General features: G+C 34.7%; 2 protein-coding genes across 2 annotated transcripts in view; one reads left to right on the top strand and one right to left on the bottom strand.

Moving 5' to 3' along the window:
• Positions 1-22,195, bottom strand: part of LOC142348516 (uncharacterized) — a 65,068-nt gene extending 42,873 nt beyond the window's left edge. The window contains exon 1 of the mRNA XM_075399889.1: positions 22,100-22,195. The gene's annotated coding sequence lies outside the window, so the exon portion shown is untranslated. The remainder of the gene's footprint in view (positions 1-22,099) is intronic.
• Positions 17,159-18,480, top strand: LOC142348508 (uncharacterized). The gene is made up of 2 exons (XM_075399882.1): positions 17,159-17,382; positions 18,156-18,480. The coding sequence occupies exons 1-2, from the start codon at positions 17,159-17,161 to the stop codon at positions 18,478-18,480; spliced, it is 549 nt and encodes a 182-aa protein (XP_075255997.1).
• Positions 22,196-22,422: the final 227 nt, after the last annotated feature.

The raw sequence follows: 22,422 nt of genomic DNA, 5'->3' as shown, positions 1-22,422 counted from the left end.
CTTCTAGCTCATATAAAAGACTTTTATATTAACGTTAAGCAACTCCTATAACGATTTTTTTAAATAAACTTTGTTTTTATAGAGCAATTCAACACAGCTTATATTTAAAAAAGTCTCATTGACAATCAATGATCCTACATATTAAAATTTCAGTCAATTGATAATCTAAACTGCTCCCAGTTATTTGAAATTTCTGTTCGCGGTGCAATGAACTCCATGGAATAACAACACCAGAGAGAACCCTATTTCACACAACCCACTAACTCATAAAAACGCTTCTCAAATTATGAAACGGAAAACGGACAAAAAAATACGAGACCTTATGATCTTAAAATAGAGTTAGCTCGAGATCAAAGAGCTACAAAAATTTAATATTAGAGGAACAAAAAAGTATGGTTGTCAGGGGCTTTTGCTTGTCTGGCAAAATATGAAGTTTTAGCTCGTTTTTTGAGGTCGCTCATGTCCGTTCTTCGTGACCGCATGTTTTGAGCATTGAAAATTAAAAAATGCTCCAATCGAAATCTGTGTTCATGTTGGCTGATCGTTAGATGAGTCCTCAACTTTTACAAGAAAGCTGAAAATTTACAATTTACACAAAAAGATCTAGAGCAAAACATTTAATCTCAAACATAAGACAAAAAATGTTCTTAATTACAATTAACGTTTTTCAATTACATCGTCAATTTCATTACCAAATTATATAGACCTCATTTACTATTTAGTGTAGAATGCATAATTGACGTCACAATTTCCTTAGATCTGACCCATAGTTTTATATAATCCTGGCTCGTATAAAAACGGTTAAAATTGAAAATACTTATTGTCTAACAAAGAAAACTTTATATGCCATCAAGTGTCGAATGCTGAAAAAATAAACAAATGAGAAAACTGAAGCTATTGAAACACATTTTTCCTCGTTTATTACCGGTTTTTTTTATCGTGTATGATTAGATAAGACGGTTTATATAACTTCTGATCGCTTAAGATCTTATGAGTGTTTCAACAATAAAGGTTTGTTTAAGCTTTGTCAAGTTTATGTTTATCGAGTAAGGCCTAATGAGTACCTTATCAATTGTTTCAACAAATTATTTGAAATCTCCCTATTAAAGCTGTAAGATCTTTTACGTGCATAATAATTTAATTTGCTGCCCAGAGTCAACCAATTATTGATTTTTTTCTAGTGTTCATTTGATTATCTTGACAAAGTTTCAGCTCTAAAAAATTTATGTACATTTTTTTGGAATATCCTCTTATCTAAATTTCAAGCCTTTTCTATTGGTGCAATAGAAATGGGCACAAAACACATCTTGAATGAGCAGATTTGACAAATTTTTCAGCCGGTATGTTTTCTGACGATAACAGAAGAAGTACCTTAAATTGAGTACTTTTGTACCAATCCTATTGATGCTGTTGATGCAATTGATTTGTTGTGATTTTTTCTTGAATGCAGTTTAACGGGACTACACTGATAGTATTCCTAACATCATTGTTCACCTTTGAAAGTACTCTTTTGAGGAAAAAACCATTGAAGCAAAACAACTGACTAATTGGCCCTATACTAAAAAAGTTTAATTTATTGTTTTTTAGCGAACCTTTTGGAAAACACATGCTATGATTTTCTTTTGTGATGGACTGCTGCTACTCTGTCACATCCTTTTTTTAAAATCAAAAAGATATCGATCATTACATTTTCCGAACTTTTTCCACGTCGAGCAGCGGTTCTTTGACAAATATCCCAACTATAAAAAATGTCAAAAAATTTCTTTCAAAATTTTTAAAAAAAATTAAATACAAAGCATCTCTATTATTGCATATATTTAAGCAAGATTAGTGAAAAGGATGAGCTGATGATAAAAAAAGTTATTTGAAGGGAATGAGAAAATGTTACCAAAACATAAAGTTCACAGATAATCTGCTCCAGTTGACCCGTCATATTGTCAATTTTTGCTTTGAAGTGACTTTCCATCACTTTCCATCACTACCCACCAAGTTTTCATTTTGGCAATCATAATCATTTTATTCGGTTTTTATTGCGGCTCAGAGAACAAAAATGCGGAATATGCTCGAATTTTTACGCAATTGCCAATTGTGACAAAAAAAATCTGCGAGGTTTTCTAAAGGATCTATAATGACAATGAAAAGATCAGTGAGAAAAAGAAGCTTCGAAATATTTTATAACTTTTTTAATAAAAGTATAGCGAAAATTTATAACTCTTGAGAAACAAATTTAAGAAACAAAACCCAGATCGAATTCAAAAAGACAATTATTACCTAATTTATTGGGTGTACTGGAAAATTTGTTTGCCGAAAAATGAAGTTTTTAATATCTTGTTTTATTGGTATTCTATGTTTTTATTGGTATTCTATGAAAATTTCGGCCAATTTTATATCGAACTGCACTCATAGCAGATTGAATACATTTTTCCAGACTGCTACAATTTTTATTATTTTCCTTTTGGCCATAATTTTTATAAATGTTGTCTAACGGGATTTTGGTATGTCAATAAACCCAGATACTCAAACAGAAAACAGTAACGAATTTGAAATTTTTGCCAGAGTATTTTTGGAGTCGCAAATTAAAAAACCAAGTTTATATAAACGCAATTCTGATAACAATGATATTTTTGCTTAAAACAATTATTTTTTTTATAAAATACTGTGTCCAAAACGATTATATAAAAAAAACGAATTTGTGTAAGCACCTTCGGCTTTAAAAAAAAGTTTCCAAAGTTGTTGGCAGAACTTGGAAGACAAGCGGTTTATTAAAACTTCTGTAGAATTGTAAAATTTCGGTTTTCACTGAATACACTTTAAATAAAGCCCTGGGATATTGGCGGAGAAATCAACATTTGAATGGCGTCATTTTTTAATAGAAAAATTTGATACTACTTTTTACTAGTTTACGATTTTTTTGTGTCCATTTTTTGAAGTTGAACAGATACTAGTCAGTTGCGATGACAACGCTGAGACGCAATCACTAGGAAACTATTAGCTGAATAGCTGACTTCGAAAAGCACTTTTTGAAATAGACATATTGACACCGAGCGCATTTTATTCTGGACAATTGTCTGGAACTGGTCATCAATACAGTACAATTGTGATTAGAGACTGATTGAGTCTGTTGGAGCTCAGCGGAACCAAGGGGTACAGCTGATAACGATTGCCGGTCCCCATTAGAAATCCTTTGAATAACTGTAGATCAAAACTTTTTCAATGCATAGCTGTCTAAGTTCATCTATTGAGTCAAAAATAAGAATTTTTGGTATATTGAGTGAATTGTTTTCTCGAAACTTGGGTTTTGTTTTTATTATCTGCACTCTTATAATTGGCTTTTTTGAAATTGAAATTGAATATTTTTCTGTAGACTTAGTTTTTTGTGAAATGAAAAAATTATAGCGATATTGAGAGATTATTCCATGCTTTGAACCGTTATTTGCACGCAAATTGGTCTGATTAAAGGCGACTTCGAGCTCACTTTAGTCTGATCAGTGGCCGATTCAGGTGCAAAATAGTCTGATCGGGAATAACTTTTGAACGCATGATAATGTGGTTAGAAGAAGCTTTTGAGCGCACTTCAAGCGCACACGTATTTTCGAGCGCACGATAGTACTATCAGAGGTCAATTTAGTCTGGGATAATCTCATTAGAGGCAATTTCGGTCTGGACCTCAACCTGGGGAACCAAGCCGAACAACAAAAGGCCTAGCCCAGGCATGTACCAGACGTAAGACGCGAAATCAATTTTTTCCAGACTACGCTGGAACCCACCCCATTACAGTGCAGAGGTATACCCAAATCGTCACGGGCAGATATGACCGATGTGTGTATCTCGTGTTCGTTGTTACTATGTTAATCCATTGAAAGTGGTACAATATTGCGAAATATAGCTACTTTAGCAGAAACCGGCAAAATGGAAGGGAATATCGTCTCCCGTGTTCGCAAAGGTGTCCTAATTTTAGCCGCGGAATACAAGTACAAACTTAGTAACCTATTTTTCGCGCGAGTTTTATCACGCATCCGCTCCATTTATGTATTGATTTTTCGCAAGCAATGTAGCTCGATTTCGCATATAATCCGCAATTAAGCCTAACTTAATTAATACTTATTTAATTAAGCCTAACTTATTACTACTAGTAGTACTTTTTTACTACTTTTTTTTTACTACTTATAGTACTTTTTTACTACTTATTTCTACTTATTAGTACTATTTATTACTACTTATTAAAATTGGCCAATCCCACATTGATATACAAAGTCTTTCATGTGCGAGGGATTTTTGGGAAAAAAATCAGTTTTTGTGGTAGCATGTATTTAAAGCACTTTAAAGCTTTGAAGGTTTCAATTAAATCTTTATTAAAGTGCTTATTGCATGCGCAAAATGCGCGCGAATAATAGATACCTTAATTGAGCGGAAACGTGCTACAAGATTTGTTACCTAATTTTCGCACCGAATGTTCTTTTATTTCGCAAAATTGGCGGAACCCCTTTTGCGAAAAGTAGGATACAAAGGATGTCACCTAATTTCGTTCATTGTATGTATCTAATTTTCGAGCCAATTTTACTAAGGCGGAAATTTTGGGGTATACCTCTGCATCGTAATGCCCTTCCACGACCCTGAATCATTCATAATTTGAACAATAGCAGCGACCTTTGGTAGCTTCATTTTTTGCAAATCAAAATTATATATTGCTTTGTTATTACTTCTAAGTCAAATATATAACAATACATATCTTAGTGACCTTTATTCGTCGCCAGTGCAATTGTGAATAACAATTTTATCAATTATGGATATCATTTTTATTCGTCCAACAGCTACATTACAAAATTGCCTAAAAAAAGACAATGAGCAGCAGAAAAATCTTGTTAGGATTTAATTGTTTCTGAATTATGATGTGGCGCCAACGTACACTATAAAACGAACGAATTTGAGCAAATAATGAAGTGAACCATTGAATTAGTAATTTTATTTCACCTGAAGTGGTGGAAATACGACTCCAGTCTCATTCTGGAAAGCTTCTCATTCTTTAAACTTATTGTACACCAAATGTAACATAAGATCGAGAATGAGTAATGTCCGGGAAACTATTTGCATGTTTTGCAATCTTAGCTTCATTTTCAACACAACTTGAAGATTTGAATCCAGTTGTCAAAAGGTAAGTTTAAATGTTTATACTGCCGACTGTTTCGAAGGGCGCAGGTTTCTTATTTATTTTTATACTTGTTGAGAAGCTGGCTGGTTAGACAGTTAAAAGGCTGAGATGTTCTTTGAGTTTAATATATACAGTCAAAATAGCGCAAAAAATCCATGCATAGGTTTGAGTTATCTCATAATGAAATCAATTTCTTCTTTGTTTTGCAAACAGAATTATTTTACTGAGTCATAAATTAAAACAAAAACTTTTTAATAAATAATTCTGCATTTCTCTGGCACTTGAATTTTCATAAGAGTTGTGGCCCTGCGTTATAAATATGCTATTTGGAGTTAATACTATTTGAATGGCTTGCTTAAAAAACTGACTTTTCTGTGAGTAAGTAATTTTTGTTGGGGTTTAAAGATAGGCTGTGGGAACACTAATAGCAGGTCCTAAAAGGAAAGCAGATATTGAGAAATGAAGAAAGCTTTACTTGTACACTTGTTTTTCCTGGCATTACAATGACAAATTGCTGTTGTAATTTTATCGCTCAGTCCCAATTGAGACATCAAAAAGCAGTTCTGATGAGAGTAAATGTTGTTTGCAAACCAATTCAGGTAGCCATGATATCACAATTTGTCCAGATTGAGATCAGCGCAGGGATTCTGAACTAAGCATTTAAATAGTTTTTTGTAAAAGAAAATCTTGCAAACTCGAGAAAAATACTTTTTATTTATTGTTTCATTTCAATTCTTTCTTTATTGCTGCGCTTGAATTGACTCGTATCACAGTTAGTATTAGTAATAAAGCTGCTAATCCGCAGTTGTTTTAGTTTTAGTCTCCTTAGAATTAACAGAACACAAAAAAGCTGTTTAGATTTATAAACAATAGAAAATTTTCTCGCATCTAGTGATATAAAAACTATTAGGTTTCATCAAAACTTAAGAAGTAATTTCATATTTTATTTCTGTGGTAATTTAGGACAAAACTTGAGATCACCAGAAGAAACATTTTTTAATGCAAAAATTGAATATCTATTTGAGGTTTGTCAACTCATTGAACGGTTTGAAAATCTTTTAATTAAAATTTTCCCTTTTCTTCGTGTTTTTTATGTTATTATTAAGTTTTTCATTTAAAATTGAAGTTCTTTACAGAAATTGTGATTACAGATTACAAGAATTGTAATTTAGAATTGAAGTTCTTTACAAAAATTGTGATTACAGATTACAAGAACTTGACCTTAACTTCCGAAAAAGAAAAACCAGCTAACTCCTTTACAAATATCTACATCCAATTGAGGAAATGCTCAAAATTTGCTATACTTGAATAAAAAACTATTAAAGGTATTTCGTACTAGATATTTCTTCTCGATGATAGAAGTAAATTGAGGTGCTTCTTTCATTGTATGGCACTATGTAATGTTAATCCGATAGCTTGGAAAAAACTGTTATGTTATTATTAACTTTATGTAATAATAACTTTATGTTATTATTAAGTTTTTCAATTAGAATTGAAGTTCTTTTCAGAAATTGTGATTACAGATTACAAGAACTTGACCTTAACTTCCGAAAAAGAAAAACCAGCTAACTCCTTTACAAATATCTACATCCAATTGAGGAAATGCTCAAAATTTGCTATACTTGAATAAAAAACTATTAAAGGTATTTCGTACTAGATATTTCTTCTCGATGATAGAAGTAAATTGAGGTGCTTCTTTCATTGTATGGCACTATGTAATGTTAATCCGATACCTTGGAAAAAACTGTTACATAATAATCCATATATCTCTTTTAGAATCCCAGATAGTATATATACCCATATTGAAAAAGATAAACTAATCGAAACATAAATCTTTTCTTGTTATAGGCACCGAACTACACAAAAAAAAGAAAAAATGGCAAAAAATCCTTACATTAAGAGCGTTGATAAGTGCATAATTGACGCTCTTTTTTAAAGATGAGATAATTAACGCTAAAAAAAAGAATAATATGACTTCTGCCTCAACCAACATGAAATATCTATTTAAAGAAAAGGGTGCTTTTAGTTTTTATAGTTTTCGAGAATACGAGAGCAATACAAACATCCACAATTGTTCCAATAATTGCGACAAGAAAAAGATAATCCCGGATTTTTGTTGACGATAATCCCAAACGTGTTACAAACCTGTCAGTTTCATTCAGCAATTAATGCAATCCAATTTACATACTTCTTCCTCTAAAGAAGAATGCTAAGAAATGCTTAAATTGGACTAAAGAGAATTAAGAAATAAAATGCAAAGACATTATTGAGTTCTACTACATTTTTTTCTTTTTTTTCTTTTTCAGCAATTGCGTCACAAAAAACAAGCTTTAACGCTATTTTCACAATTCTGGTCGTTGCATTTTAAATTGCATTGCGAGCATTTGCTTACATCAAATCTATGAAGGTATTATGTTGGGATCAAAAGTCTCTGCAGCCATCATAACTAATTGAGTTAACTCTTAAAACTTGTATTTTTTACGCTACCGTAAAACTCCACAAAAAACTGAAAAAAAACTGGCGACCAATCTTTAATATGAAAGCATTGACAAGGGGAACAAAACTTGTTGTCCAGTTAGAATTTTAAAAACTAAAAGGTTATATGAGTCTTGTTTCACGGGCAACAGGATCATCATCTATTTAGAATATGAGCGCTAAACTCTTGTTTTTAGAGCTATGCCTAGCTTCCATGTTTTTTTCTTCATTAGTTATATCAAACAACAGTTAATTCTTGATTACCGTTGTGAGATTGAATTTCATTGTCAGCATTTAACCTGATGATCTCGCAGATGTATTAAGATCAGGAAAGTAAGCGAGTACGAAATAGTGCGAAACGCTCAAATTTTGGAATATAGGTAGCTAGTTTTTGCATTTTACAGTGTGCGAACACTAGCGACAAGTCTATTTGATTCGAATCCTTTGATCTTGTCACTCTTTTCCGAACTTTTGATGGCTTGGCTGCGGCTACCACTCCGTGGTAAAGTATGACACTGTATTAAAAAGGGGCTATTGTTTTGGGTACACCAAATTTGATTAATTTTAAGTTATTTTAATTTAGTTCATTATGTTTTCTTCTAGTTCAAATTTCCATTGTCAATTTCCTGTTTGAAGATCAAATCTTCATATTTCACGTTTATTTAATTTGTGTACAAAATTTGTCTGAAAATCCTGTCTGTTCATGTGATCATGTGATTTGAGTTGCCGCGTTTGGAGATATTTTATTGTGATCAATTTGTTGATCAAATTTAGTTAATTGTACTTTCCTCATTCTGCTCAATTCGTAATTCAAGTTTAGTTGCCTCGCTTTATTCTCAAATCCGCTCCGCCAAACACTCAATTGTATTCAAACAACTTATAGTTGTAATTCGCTAAGCGAAATAAAAATCTATAAACTATATCTACAATCGTGCCGCCAATTGCTAGCGTACTTAGTACCCAGAAAAACGAATTTTCATATTTCAAATTTAATAGTGAAGTCGATCCGCGAAATAGCATATAATTGAGAACCAAAAATCCTTTGTTTCGGCACCGCTATTTCACTTCGAATATAGTAAAGAAATCTATTTGACATGGCACAGTCAGCAGGATGTGATCAAAAATGTGTTTTACTTTTGTATCTTAGCATCGGAACAGAGGGGAGACGTCTACTAACACAAAAATGCGCGCATGATAACATCTACGCTCAAGCTCAATCTCACTACCCTCAAGCTCTGGGAAATGATGGAGATAGCCTTCATTCGTCCTAGAAATATCACATTTAATCGATATGTGTTCTCAAAGAAAGCAGAAGAAAGGCGAAACAGTCGAGCAGTTCTACAGTGTTTTGAAAGAATTGGCTGAAAATTGCGACTTGAAAAATCGAGAAGAATTCATAATCAGAGACATCTTCATCACAAACATGTTGGACGACGACATCCACCGCGAACTCCTTCGCGACACAGTTGACCCGGAAAGAGCACTTAGTATAGCTGTAAACATAGAAATGGGACATCAGAATCAACAGAGAATTTCCTCAAACAACAACAGCGCAGCTGGTAGTACGGTAAATGCAATACAACCTTCTCAATAGATTTCGCGGCGCGGGTGCACGCGGAAGTCAGCCGGGGAGAGTAGCATTCAATCGAGCAACGTTTGGTCAGTGTAGAGGACGTGGTCAGGCTTGGACTACAACACATCGCCAGGTTTGCCCTGCCATGGGTAAGAAATGCAATCATTGTGGTTTGCTCAACCAATTCGCCAAGGTATGTGGAAAAAAGTTAAACAATTCACGAAACTCTCGTCAAGGTAATCGCATCAACAATGTAGAAAATACTGAAACATCAGAACAAAACAAACATTTTGAAAATCAAAATGTTAATTATATAAACTATAATGAACAATTCCATTCTGACTACGATTCTTCGGACGATAATTATGTAGCAACCGTAGAAAATGTTAACACATCGCCTATTGCATTGCAAAATATGACGATAACAATTGGAAACACAGACTGTCATTTACTACTGGATTCCGGTAGTGGTTGTTCTATTATCAATATGTCCCTCGCCAGATAAAAAATGCTTAATTGTGCGCAATCAAAATGGTCCGAGAAAAAAACACTTGAATTAAAGTCTTTTTCGAACAATATAGTGTAAACGCTAGGAACTCTAAAAACGCCAGTTCGATGTAATGATTGGAAATTCAAAAAGCAAAAATCACGGTGGTAGCAGACGGATTTAGACATATTCTAGGCCGAGACCTTTTTGATCCATGGAGCATAACAATCTCACAAAAGCCTTGCTCAAATATAGAAATCAACATCATAGAAACACCTGGTGCGATAAAAAAATCGCTGGCAAAGGAATTTCCTGTTCTAATCTCACGAATAGGAAAATCGAAAAACCATACAGTCAGTTCAAAATATCACAGAAATTATCGAGTCACGCATCAAAAAGGGAGAAAAGTGCCAATTCATCTCCAACCAAAAGTAAAAATTGAACTCGAAAAATTGTTAAATGAAGGACATATCGAAAAATTAACAAACTGCTCTGATCAGTTTTTCATATCTCCGATAGTTATTACAGTAAAAAAGGATCAATCAATCAAAATTGCATTAGATTCCAAAATTTTGAATAAAGCTATTTACAAAAACAAATATCAGATGCCCAATATCGATTCCCTAATTCAAACGAATTCACAAACACTGTCAACCGCGCCGCAAGAGACAGCTTACCTCACGACAGTCGATTTGCAATACGCTTATAGTCAATTAAAATTACACAGTGAAACGGCCCGCCATTGTAACTTCAATCTCAAAAGCGGGGATATGACCGGCGCTTATCGTTTTAAAACGGGATTTTACGGTCTAACGGATATGCCAACCGAATTTCAGAAAGTAATTGATTGTACACTCGCCGGCCTAAAAAATACATTCTGCTGTTTGGACGATATACTGACAGTAAGTAGAGGTGGAATTGAACAACATCTCGATCTTGTTCGAAAATGTCGGATAAAATTAGATCAAGAAAATCTCCGAATCAATCTCGCAAAAAACTCATTTTGCGAAAGATAAAATTGAATGGATTGAACAAAGCATCACTCAAACAGGCATAACACCATTATCGAATAAAACAGATCCAATCGAAAAATAATCTTCACCTACAAATCTCAAAAAACTTCGATCTTTTATGGGATCAGTTCATCATCTGGGCAAATTTATTCCTAATCTGTCACAATTATGTTTTCCACTTAGACCACTACTTAAGAAAAATACAAAACTTATTTGGACCGACGAAGAGGAAGAACAATTCAAATTGATAAAAGCGAAGATTGCTGGAACAACTGAAAATGAGCATTTTAACCCGGACCTAGAAACACGTATAAAATGTGACGCATCACGTAAAGGTTTGGGTTGTGCATTAGAACAACGAACAGCAACGGTTGGCACACCGTGGCTTTTGAATCCCGATTTTTGAATTCTGTAGAAGATAGATATAGCATCAATGAACTCACGTTTTTGGGTGTTGTTTGGTCTAATGAACGTTTCAATTATTATTTATACGGCAAACAATTCACCGTAATAACTGATCATAGAGCTTTACTTTCGATAATGAGAGAAAATAGAGCTAACAAATCCTACAATAGTCGTCTAACACGTGGGGTAGATAGACATAGACTAATACCTTTTCACTTCACGACCGATCATCTACCTGGTTCAAAAATGAGACTTGTTGACTATATATCTCGCGACCCACAACAAAAAGCTGTTAATATATCTGCATATGACGAACAATTCATAGTTGCTAAATTGGACGTGAATAAGCGCGGTGCAAAACGCTTCTTATTAAATGCAGAGAATTACATCGATTTTTCAACGCGAAATCCACTTCTAAAACAAGCCTCAAATACCCCTAATTCCATTAACAAATTAGGCAGTGAATTCGCACCGCGAAATCCAGAATATTCTGCGATTACGGAAAATGATAACACAATTAGCAAATCAGCACCAAATATCTCAAATTCTAATCTCCGAATCAAGACAACCAACATTCCACACTCGATTTTTGCCTTGAATCGTTCTACAAATTAGTTGCCCAATAATTTGAATAATTTTCAAAGAATAGCATCAAAAGTTCAAAACGTACTCATGATGTCCAACTCTGACGACGAAATCCTAATGCAAGTAAAACAGTCAACACCCTCAAGGTCAGATTCGCGGAAGAGGCAGGTCCATCAACGGCTCCCGCTGTACAAGCAACACCCTCAACACCCAACACTGATACCACAACGGTCACGTCGCCCTCTACTGATGATCTGTACACAGATGCCTTCAATTTTGCGCTATCTAAAAACTTTTTAGGCACCCTAATGGCCAGCCTGACGACCAAGGACGCAATCCTTAAAGAGATAAGAGACTGCATCCTGACGGAAAATGAGGATAGATGCAAGCAGATTTCGCCGTACATTTATACTTTCTGGGAGGACATGCACGTCAAAAATTGATGCGTGTGCATCGATGACAGGATAGCCATACCATATTCGATCAAAGAAGTCTACGTGGAGGCAATTCACGCAACATTCCCAGGCAGCTGGGGAATGACAGACATGGCGACACATGCATGTTGGCCATACATGCATCGGGACATAATATCAAAAACAGCAAAGTGCAATCCCTGTGTCAAAATCGATAAAAATTTAAAGTCTATTATTCCTGCAAACAAATGGACACCTTTAAAATTATGCAAAGTACCAAATAAAGAAATTCAAATTGACTTTGGTGGACCCATTTATAATGAAAAAAAAAGAAGTTTACTTCCTTGCATGTATAGACCGATTTTATAAATTTCCGACCGCGGAGGTATTTGATAGAGCTAACGCAGACAACATTTTAAAATTTCTTCCAGTATATGTTTTGCTACACGGAAAACCACGTTCAATTAGATTAGACCAAGCGCGATGCCAAACTGGTAATCAAATTAAAGCATTTTTGTAGTCAAAATAATATACAATTAATTTAAGCTCCAATACACGATCACAGAGCAATTGGACTCGTTGAAAGGCTAATTCAAACAATCAAGAATCACTTAGTTTGTATTAAAACGGCGGCGCAAAAGCAGTTTAACTTAAAAGTAAAAGCATCAATAAAATCTATAATTTACCAGCTACGTATATGTCGACAAAAGAGAATAAATATATCAGCATTTGAAGCACATTTCGGCAGAAAAGCGAATACTCCGTTAAAAAATATTTCAGTGGAACCTGATCCTAATAGCCTCACGTATAAACGTATTTTGAATAATTATTTGGATTTGGAGACAATCCGTTGGGAGGAACTAATTTCTGAAGAAAAGTGGGATGTAGACGTCAGAAGCGACACAGAACTGGAACACAACAGGGACAAACTGAGTAAAGATGCAAACCCGAGAACGAACGCCTACCCAGAGAAGGATTCTAGACGGATAACTCATCCTGATGTTGGTCTGCCAGTGCCACGGATAGAAACATCTTTATCAATCAAATTAGCCAAGAAAAAACCGAGGACTAAAAGATCCAAAAAAAGTCTTGATGGACTTTACGAGGTCTTGGCACCTGGTTCCTCAGTAGTCAAGACGGATTCATATACTTCTGTTACCAAAGAACTAGGTAAAAGAGAAGTCCCGATCCGCAACTCTGATTTGGCGAAATTTGGGACTAAAGCAGAGCGCCAAACGGATCTCCAAATTTACGCAAATATGAGACCAAAGGTACCCTCCGGGAAAATAATGGAAGAATTAATAAATGAACATGCGAAAGAGGCAAGGAAGAAGTTAGAGGGAAATAAGAGAATGAAACATCGAAAGATCGCCGATGATGCCAGTGCTGTATCATCCATTCATTCCAATGTCACGAGAGCACTGAGAGTGAGAATGCCGACAAAACCCAAAAGAACAGTAGTACCGCCACAGCCACCCTCAGAAAATCTAAGTGATTTCGCGCCGCCAATAGAGCTCCCATTGACATCAATTGTAATTGCGGAGCCACCCTCAAGACCAAAAAGGAAAGCCGCTACCAAAGCATCAGCAGCAATACAGCAATTAAAAAGAAAAAGATCTTCTCCATCAATCACTGAATCAGACGAATCATTAGCGTCTGTCCAAACGTGCCCTCCAACAACTTCCTCGTCTACAGCACCTTCACGAAACAAAAGAAGGCAGCTATTGAAACAAACTCAAATCAAAAATAAGTCGATTGTATCTTCAATCAAGAAAGTTGCAGCTCAGAGTCAAGATGTGGAAACCGACTATACAGTAGGACAATTTTCCCCTGTACAGACGTTTCCGAACCAGTATAATATCTCACCAAACTACGAGGGACCAGAAACGTCCATGACAGTCGGTGAAGCTGAGCGCCTATATGAAAGTGATTCAGATTAAACTTGCAAGAACATTGAAGTATTATTTATAGTAATCAGTAAATATGTTATTAATTTTCTGATAAACCACTTCGTCTTTTATTTTTGCCCAGGGGGAAATGTGGTATAGTATGACACTGTATTAGAAAAGGGCTATTGTTTTTGGAACACCAAATCTGTTTAATTTTAAGTTATTTTGATTTAGTTCACTTTGTTTTCATCTAGTTCAAATTTCCATTGTCAATTTCCTGTTTGAAGATTAAATCTTCATATTTCACGTTTGTTTAATTTGTGTACAAAATTTGTCTGCAAATCCTGTCTGTTCATGTGATCATGTGATTTGAGTTGCCGCGTTTGGTGCTTTTATTGTGATCAAATTGTTGATCAAAATTAGTTAATATTAATTTCCTCATTATGCTCAATTCGTAATTCAAGTTTAGTTGCCTCTTTTTATTCTCAAATCTGCTCCGCCAAACATTCAAATGTATTCAAACAACTTATAGTTGTAATTCGCTAAGCGAAATACAAATCTATAAACTATAGCTACAATCGTGCTGCCAATTGCAAGCGTACTTAGTACCCAGAAAAACGAATTCTCATTTTTCAAATTTAATAGTGAATTCGCTTCGCAAAATAGCAGGTAATTGAGAACCAAAAAACCTTTGTTTTGGCACCACTATTTCACTTCGAATACAGTAACGAAATCTGTATGACACACTCGTTGGGAAAATTTTTCAGAAAGGAGTTTTTTTCATTTGAAGAATTTTTATTGAATAATTAAGTCGGATTAATTGACAACCAAAATGTAACAAATTAAAAATCGAATAATTGGTAACAAAAACGTAATCACTGAGATGACAAATGAATGGTACAAATTGGTGCAAAAATTAGCGACCCGATTTGGGGTATTAGTTGCCAATTTTTCCCATGCTATTTTTGCTCGATTTCGCTGCCGGAATTAGCGACGATAGAACGGCTTTTTTTATTGCTGCTCAACAATTGGATTACAAAACTACCAAACTAAGATTTACTGCTTTTTCTACCATTTTGGCCGCAGAGTTTTAATTTGCATTCCGCGAGTATTTGTTTACATCACATCTATGAAGGTAGAGTGGTGATGCCAAAAATTCGACTGGCGTCAGCAAAGGACAGATATTAGAAATTGCACTGGTAGACGTTTTTAATAACGAGCTAAACTCATGGCTCGTTATTGCCTGGATGGTCTAAGCAATAACGAGCTCCTCAACCAGTTTTACTCCTTGCTACAATTTAAAGTAACATTTTGTTGATTTATTTTGAAGGTGGAACGTTTTCACCGACGTTCAAACCAATGCCCGATTGAAAAATCACGTGATAAACTCACGCATCGTAGCCAATCAGATTCAGTGTTCAATGCACTGCTTCTACGAAGATGATTGTGTCTCTTACAATTTGTGCCACAACATATTATGCGAGTTGAACTTCAAAACTTCTTATGGTTTGTGTATGCTCACTGTTGTTGAAAACCCAAACTGTATTCATGTCAGTTTGCCAAAAAACAAAATAGCAGAATGTGTTGAAGTGAGAAATCTGACTGAATACAAAAACGAAAACAGGAATGAATTATTTTCAGCAATATAATTGCTTTTCTAGGACAAAAAATACACAGAGATTTTTTATAAATCCATTTTGTAACGTAATATTGAGCAATTATTGGGTCATGATTTGGAAATACGAAAAAAAATGTCAGCATTATATCTTGATACAATGATGAAATCTCCATTTCAGACTTAGTTTTGTATCAAGAGTTTCATTTTTGTACTTTTCTGTGTTTAAACCACCCGGGTCGAGGTGTCACCGCCATTCAACGCAAAATTATGTAAGATAAGCGGTTAATGCGAAAATTTTTGTAAGATAAGCGGTGGATGCGGTGAAATTACATAAATCAGGCGGTGAATGCGGTGAAAAAAAAACTTTATCGCCTGGTAGCGCTGAAAATACATAAATTCACCGCTTCGAAAAAAGTGTCCAAATTATGAAAGATAAGGGATGAATGCGGTGAAATTACATAAATTCACCGCTCAACTTAGTGGTGAACTTACATAAATTCACGACTTAGAAAAAATAATTAAAGATGTTTGAGATCAGCAAAGAATGTGGTGAAATTAATGGTGAGTGTGGGAGGAATTGTTAGATTTGCCTTCCCACTAAAACTACCCGTTAATCTTACATTTTTGACACCTTTTTCTAAGCGGTGGATTTATGTCTTTTCACCACTAGAGTAAGCGGTGAACTTACAAAAATTCACCACATTTCACCGCTAAAATATGTAATTTCACCGCTAAAAATTGCAAATCTTACAAAAATTCACCACGCATGTTTTGCAGAAAGTAGAGTGAATTCGATTTATACTCAAACAAAAAATAATAGAATTTAGTGAGAGATGGCGCAGTGGAAGAAGAAGTGGATGACATGCAGGAGGTGAGAGGTGCGGACCCTTGTAAGGGCGATGAAAGTACATATTTAGCGGTGAATTGTGGTGAATTTTTGTAAGATCACCGCTTAGTCTAGCGGCGAACTTACATAATTTCACCGCATTCACCGCATTTCACCGCAAAATTACGTACAAAATTTGCGGTGAAAAAACTAACTTTTCACCGCTTATCTTACATATTTTTGCATTTTTTCTCGACCCGGGCACTGACTTTACACTCTCAGGCTATCTCTCTAACACTATCAAAGCCAGCACATTGAGATTCCTAGGAGACCCAAAGAAAATTGCGTATGTTTCGAAAACAAACCCATTAACTTTACTGCACTTGAACGAGTTGCTCTACAGGAAAGTTGCTTTTGTGATCTGGTTCTAAAAATTTTCGTGAAAAACAAAAAGAACAATCAGGTCTTGGCTTTGACCTTCATTTTTTTTTACTATATCCCCGAAATATTTTCTCGGATGGTCAACCAACAGATTCCCTCTCATAGTTAACCTCGAAGTTTGGGTTTTGTTATCATGCTTAGCGTTCCTGGGTGCAGTATTTTGGCCTAACCGTAGATGAGTTCTCTTTAGACAGGTAATTTTAAAAAACTTGCCCAACCTTTGCTGAAAACAATGCAATTTGATGGTTAAAAAATATAGCACTTTTTGTGGGCGGAAATGGCGAATGTATGCGTGGTCCTGGTGGTCAGATGACTTATTAGCATCTGACAACGGCACTACTTGGGTTAGACGGAAGCTACGCAGTTGTTTCAATGGCAGCCAGATTGTTGGAGAAAAATACTGCCTCGGATGTGCGTCCAGATATGAGGAAATGGAGCTTGTGAATGAGGAGAAAAACTGGACTGACGCGGAACAACATTGCGCTTCCAGAATAAGTGAAACGCCCAGGTTTGAACACTTTTCTCATGATGTATATAGTAAATGTGATACAATTTTATAAGCATGTCTCGATTGTGCGAGAAGAGAGGGTTGCGTTTAGAGTTGATTTTTCCATAAATGAAGGAACCATGCAAAAAAACCCGTTGAGGTCCCAGAACCGTGACAGGTGTTGACCAGACCAAATGGGGTTGCGGTTCAAGGGGATCCGGTGCGACCTGAGCTAATAGTCTAGACGAGCACTCGGGCGCGCCCTTCGCCTGGCCATTGTAAAACTTAAATTTGTGTCAGTTCAGCCAGTTCCCTGTTTGGGTCAGTTCCCATAAATCAGTCTGGTTGGCCTGGAATCCGCATATTTGAAAAAAATGACTGGTTAGCTTGCAAAACAATCAATTGAAGTCGACTAGGGTAATCGATCACGATGGAAAAGTGGCTGTACAACTGTTGAGCAATTTCTAAAGCCATCTCAGCGCGACAACTTTTAACCATTTCAAGAATCAATGCGATAAGAGATTGTTCTCTTAATCAGAGATATCACAGCAAAGAACACAAAGTCATTCTATCTAAATGTGCCCATTCTATATTTCTCATTTAGAGCAATTTTTTTAAAATGAGAACGCGATTTTTTTAAAAAATCGAATTGCGGTATTTTGTAAACTATTTATTCGCTCGTTGCCTAAATATAATTCTGAAAAACGCTTAGAGGCGGCCAGAAACGAACTTATCCCCGCAAACGTATGACCATTTTTGACCGCTCTCGTCAATTCAGTTAATGGCATTTTCAGTGCTTTATGGGGAGACATTGACGGAACGCTGGAACAAATGGAATTCATAGCCAGCAAGACGGAAGGAAAACCTATCTGGCTGGGTATCACGGAACGCGAAGAACAGCACGTCTGGCGCACAGTACGAGACGGCATAGATGTGTCTGACTTGATCATCTGGCATTCGTGGGGCGTAGATGAATATCCGAATAGTATATATCTGGCTGGCAACTTCAATTTACAAAATCTGAAAGCTTTCGGTGCTCAGTTGAAGGGTAGTGGTCTCAAAAAATTTATTTGCCACAGAATTTTGAGGCTGAATGATGACGATGATGATGATGATTGATGACAAAAATTAAAAGTTTAGACCTCATGTTGATTTTAAAATTTAGAGGGGGAGATAATGCTGACAGAAGAAACAGAAACATTGATTACTAATGAACTGATTCAAATATGTTCTGAAAGTGGGAAGTTTTCCGCTTGCGCCCCCCCCCCCCCACCCCCCGTACTATATAGCCAAAATTTAGGCGCCCCCCAAAAATTAATGCTTTGCTCCCTTCTAGCGCTATCGGAAAAGATCCTGAAAGTGCTGAAATTGTGTAAAATTTCCTTCAGTGGCTGTCAGCAATATTATTTCCATAATTATACCACAATTCCTCAAAACTGGTGAGAGACTTAATCCGGCGACTTTTTGTCTTATCAGACAACAACATTTTACGGCACAGTTGTCAGACTTGGGTCTTGAAAAAAAATTCAAGATAGAGAACGAACCATAATATGGGTACACATGAAAATGCATTTGCAACTCTCAAATTCTGATTTACAATCGGATTACGGTACAGGTAAGTTTTCTCGTGGGTTGAATTAGAGATTCATTACGTGGCAAACGCCGTTATTGTTCTGACCCACTTGTGGCGGGAGGAACTATATACTCAAATGGGTTTTTTTTGTTCAGTCAATTTTGGCCGATCGATATATTCATCGTAGCGAAATGTGAGTGGTATCATTAAAAAGCTCGTCCAGCGTAGAATTCGAAATTAAGATTTTTTTGAATTTCGTATTTTTCGAGGATTTATCGAGGTTTAAAGTTTTGTGTGAACACGTGATATTTGAATGATTTTGTTCACTTTTAGCGAAATTTTTATTCAAATTAAGGCCTTTCTATGACAACATTATTTCAAAATTACATTTCATGCTACAAAATGAATAAACTTTGTGCTATCAATAGACCGATAAAAAGGCTAGTTCTGGACTCATGGGGAAGTTTACTATAAAAAAAAGTCGAACTCAATTTGAGAGCTGTTTTTTTAGTAAAATTTTCCTATTCATTATTAATTTTAGTCATTTAGAGACCAGTCACTTTTCATATCGATTTTCGGTTAATGACAAACTTCATTTACAGTAAACTGATACCCAATAAACAAAATATTTGTTCTCAAGGGATCACTCATGTGTTTTTTTTGTATTCAAATCTGAGTTTTTGAAATTTTTAATGAAATTTAGATTTTCTTTTTGAGATCTTAATAAATTTTGGGAGTCGTATGGCATAGACTGACTACGTGAGCGATTGAATTCCTAGTGTACATTACGTAAACCTATATAGTTTTGTGAGTGGACACCCAATGGCTGCTAAGACTTTAAGAAACAATTTTTCGAATTTTTTTTGAACTTAAACCGAATTTAAACTTATTTTCATGAACAGTAAGTCAGTCTCAGTAATGACAGGAGCAGGTTCCATTAAAAAAACCAAAGTTAACCTTGTAAGTGGTTTTATCTTCCACCTATGTGTTTTATGACTTCAATAACGCGAGTTTTCATAATTTGAAAAAAAAAATTCGTATTTTTTTTGTAATTTTGGTTTCTTTTGAAATTTAATCTCATTATCCTAAAACAGATAGTTCCCATTGGCTTAGAGGAGACGTCAAATAGATCATAGACATAGTTTTCAGAGAAAAAGTTATGGTTTAAATGGCTTCCACACTTTCTATTTGCTTTTCTGCTGAATTTTTTTGGTTTTTGCCTATTTTTGTTTTTTTTTAATAACCATAGGTCTTATTGTGATCTTTTATTGATAACATATTGATGACAAACATCCATGTCTTCGCATCGAGACATAACATAGCGTATTTTTTGGATTACAAGGAAAGCTCTTTATTTTAATGTCTGTTAACACTTTTTATAATTTTTAAAAATAATTTTTTCGGAACTTTTGGACATTAACCAAACTTAAACTTATTTTGTGAAGTCTAGGTCAGTGTCAGGGTTGAAAGGATTTCCATCTTTTCTGCGGCAATTAAAACTAATCTGGTAAGTGGTTTTTTGCAACAATTGGTTTTATGACTTCAATAACACGAGTTCTCGTACTTTTTTTTTTAAAGTTTTTTGACGTTTTTTTGTAATTTTGATTAGATTTCAATTTTTATCTGATTACCCTAATATTTATAGTTCCCAGTGGTTTAGCGAAGATTTTAAATGGATCAAAGATAAAGTTTTCAGAGAAAAGTTTATGGTTTAATTGGCTCCGACACTTTCTTGAACTATTCTGTATTTTTAATTTTTGCCTGTTTTTTGTTGTTGTTTTCATATTAATAAGACTTATTGTGATGTCTTATTTATGATTTAAGAATGACGAAAATCTTTATAATCCCATCCAGGAGTAACTTTGCGTATTTATTGACTTCCGCTGAGAACTATTGAATTTAGTGGCGATTAAAACTTTAAAAAAAAATTTGAAATTTTTTTTTATCACTAATTTTTTATTAAACATACTTCCATGAACTGTAAGTCAATCTCAGTTAAAACAGAACCCCCTTTTTTTTCTTGCATACAAAATTAATCCGTTAGCCGTTTTAACTACTAACTTTTGGTTTTATTACTTCGAAGTAACGAGTTTCCATAATTAAAAAAAAATTCATGTTTTTTTTTGTAATTTGGTTCTTTTTGAACTGTTATTTCGTCAACCCAACAATGATAGTTCTCATAGGCTTAGAAAAGATGTCCAATGGTTCCTACTTAAAGTTTTCAGAGAAACGCTTATTGTTTCAATGGCTTCGACGCTTGCTTCGTGCACTTTTCTACTGAATTTTTGGTTTTTGCATGTATTTGTTGTTGTTTTTATAATCATAAGACTTTTTGTGATGTCCAGATGATGACTTATGATTGAACAGTATCATTTCTTTTTCATTGAGGTATAACTTAGGGATTTCCTTAGCGACTTACTTAGCAATTTTTGACTTCCGTTGAAAGCTATTGATTTTAATGGCTATGATATTGCTGGTTTTCTCAAAAATTTCGTGTTTTTAATAAATTTGTTTATACTTTTAAAATCAAATTGTTAAGAAAAGAACAGCCCTATTGCTGTTTAAAAAAGGTATATAAAATGAGAAAAAAATCAAACACCTTCTCTTTTCGGTTCGACACCTTTCTAGCACAATTTTTTCTGAATTTTCTGTTTTTGCCTTTTTTTTAATGCTTCGTGTATTCGTAAAATGCTGACTGGTCTCATGGGCTTCTAATTCACAATTGAAAAAATTATTTTACTCAATGCAGTCAGTTTATAGCAAAAATTATTAAAGTTCATGATATTGTTCGATTTCAAGGAACTTTTTTATATTTTTCAGTTTTTGTTCTTTTCGTCAACTTGTAACTTATACTCATCAATGAGAGGTTCCATTCTTTGTAACTGAAAAACCATTTTTCCATTGATATCATGTCGTAACTGATGTTTTGTTTGTAGTGCGGTTGTGTTTTAAACTCAAATATCTATTTTTAATTATCTCATCAGGTTGACAATTAAGTCAAAATGGTCGATGAGCTCGGGTCGGAACATCATGTGCGAACGCACATTAACGAGCATCCCTGTTGTTTTTTGATTTTCTCCCGACCTTTTTTATGAGGATTGTAATCGTGTGTCAAAAATGGCGAAATGCAAATTTAGATAAAAATTACTTCAAGCGTTGACCTACCCGTCAATATTTTCAACAATAACTGTTTGAGTTGTTGTTGCTGTTGTTGTTGCTGCTGCTGTTGATCTTGTTGTTGTTGTCGCTGTTGTTGTTGTTGTTGTTGTTGTTGTTGTTGTTGTTTTTATAATCATAAGACTTTTTGTGATGTCCAGATGATGACTTATGATTGAACAGTATCATTTCTTTTTCATTGAGGTATAACTTAGGGATTTCCTTAGCGACTTACTTAGCAATTTTTGACTTCCGTTGAAAGCTATTGATTTTAATGGCTATGATATTGCTGGTTTTCTCAAAAATTTCGTGTTTTTAATATATTTGTTTAT

The sequence above is a fragment of the Convolutriloba macropyga genome, chromosome 10, assembly GCF_964194025.1.
Source record: "Convolutriloba macropyga chromosome 10, txConMacr16.3, whole genome shotgun sequence".
In the NCBI taxonomy this organism is placed as follows: domain Eukaryota; kingdom Metazoa; phylum Xenacoelomorpha; order Acoela; family Convolutidae; genus Convolutriloba; species Convolutriloba macropyga.
This window is presented reverse-complemented; position numbering and strand designations above follow the sequence as displayed.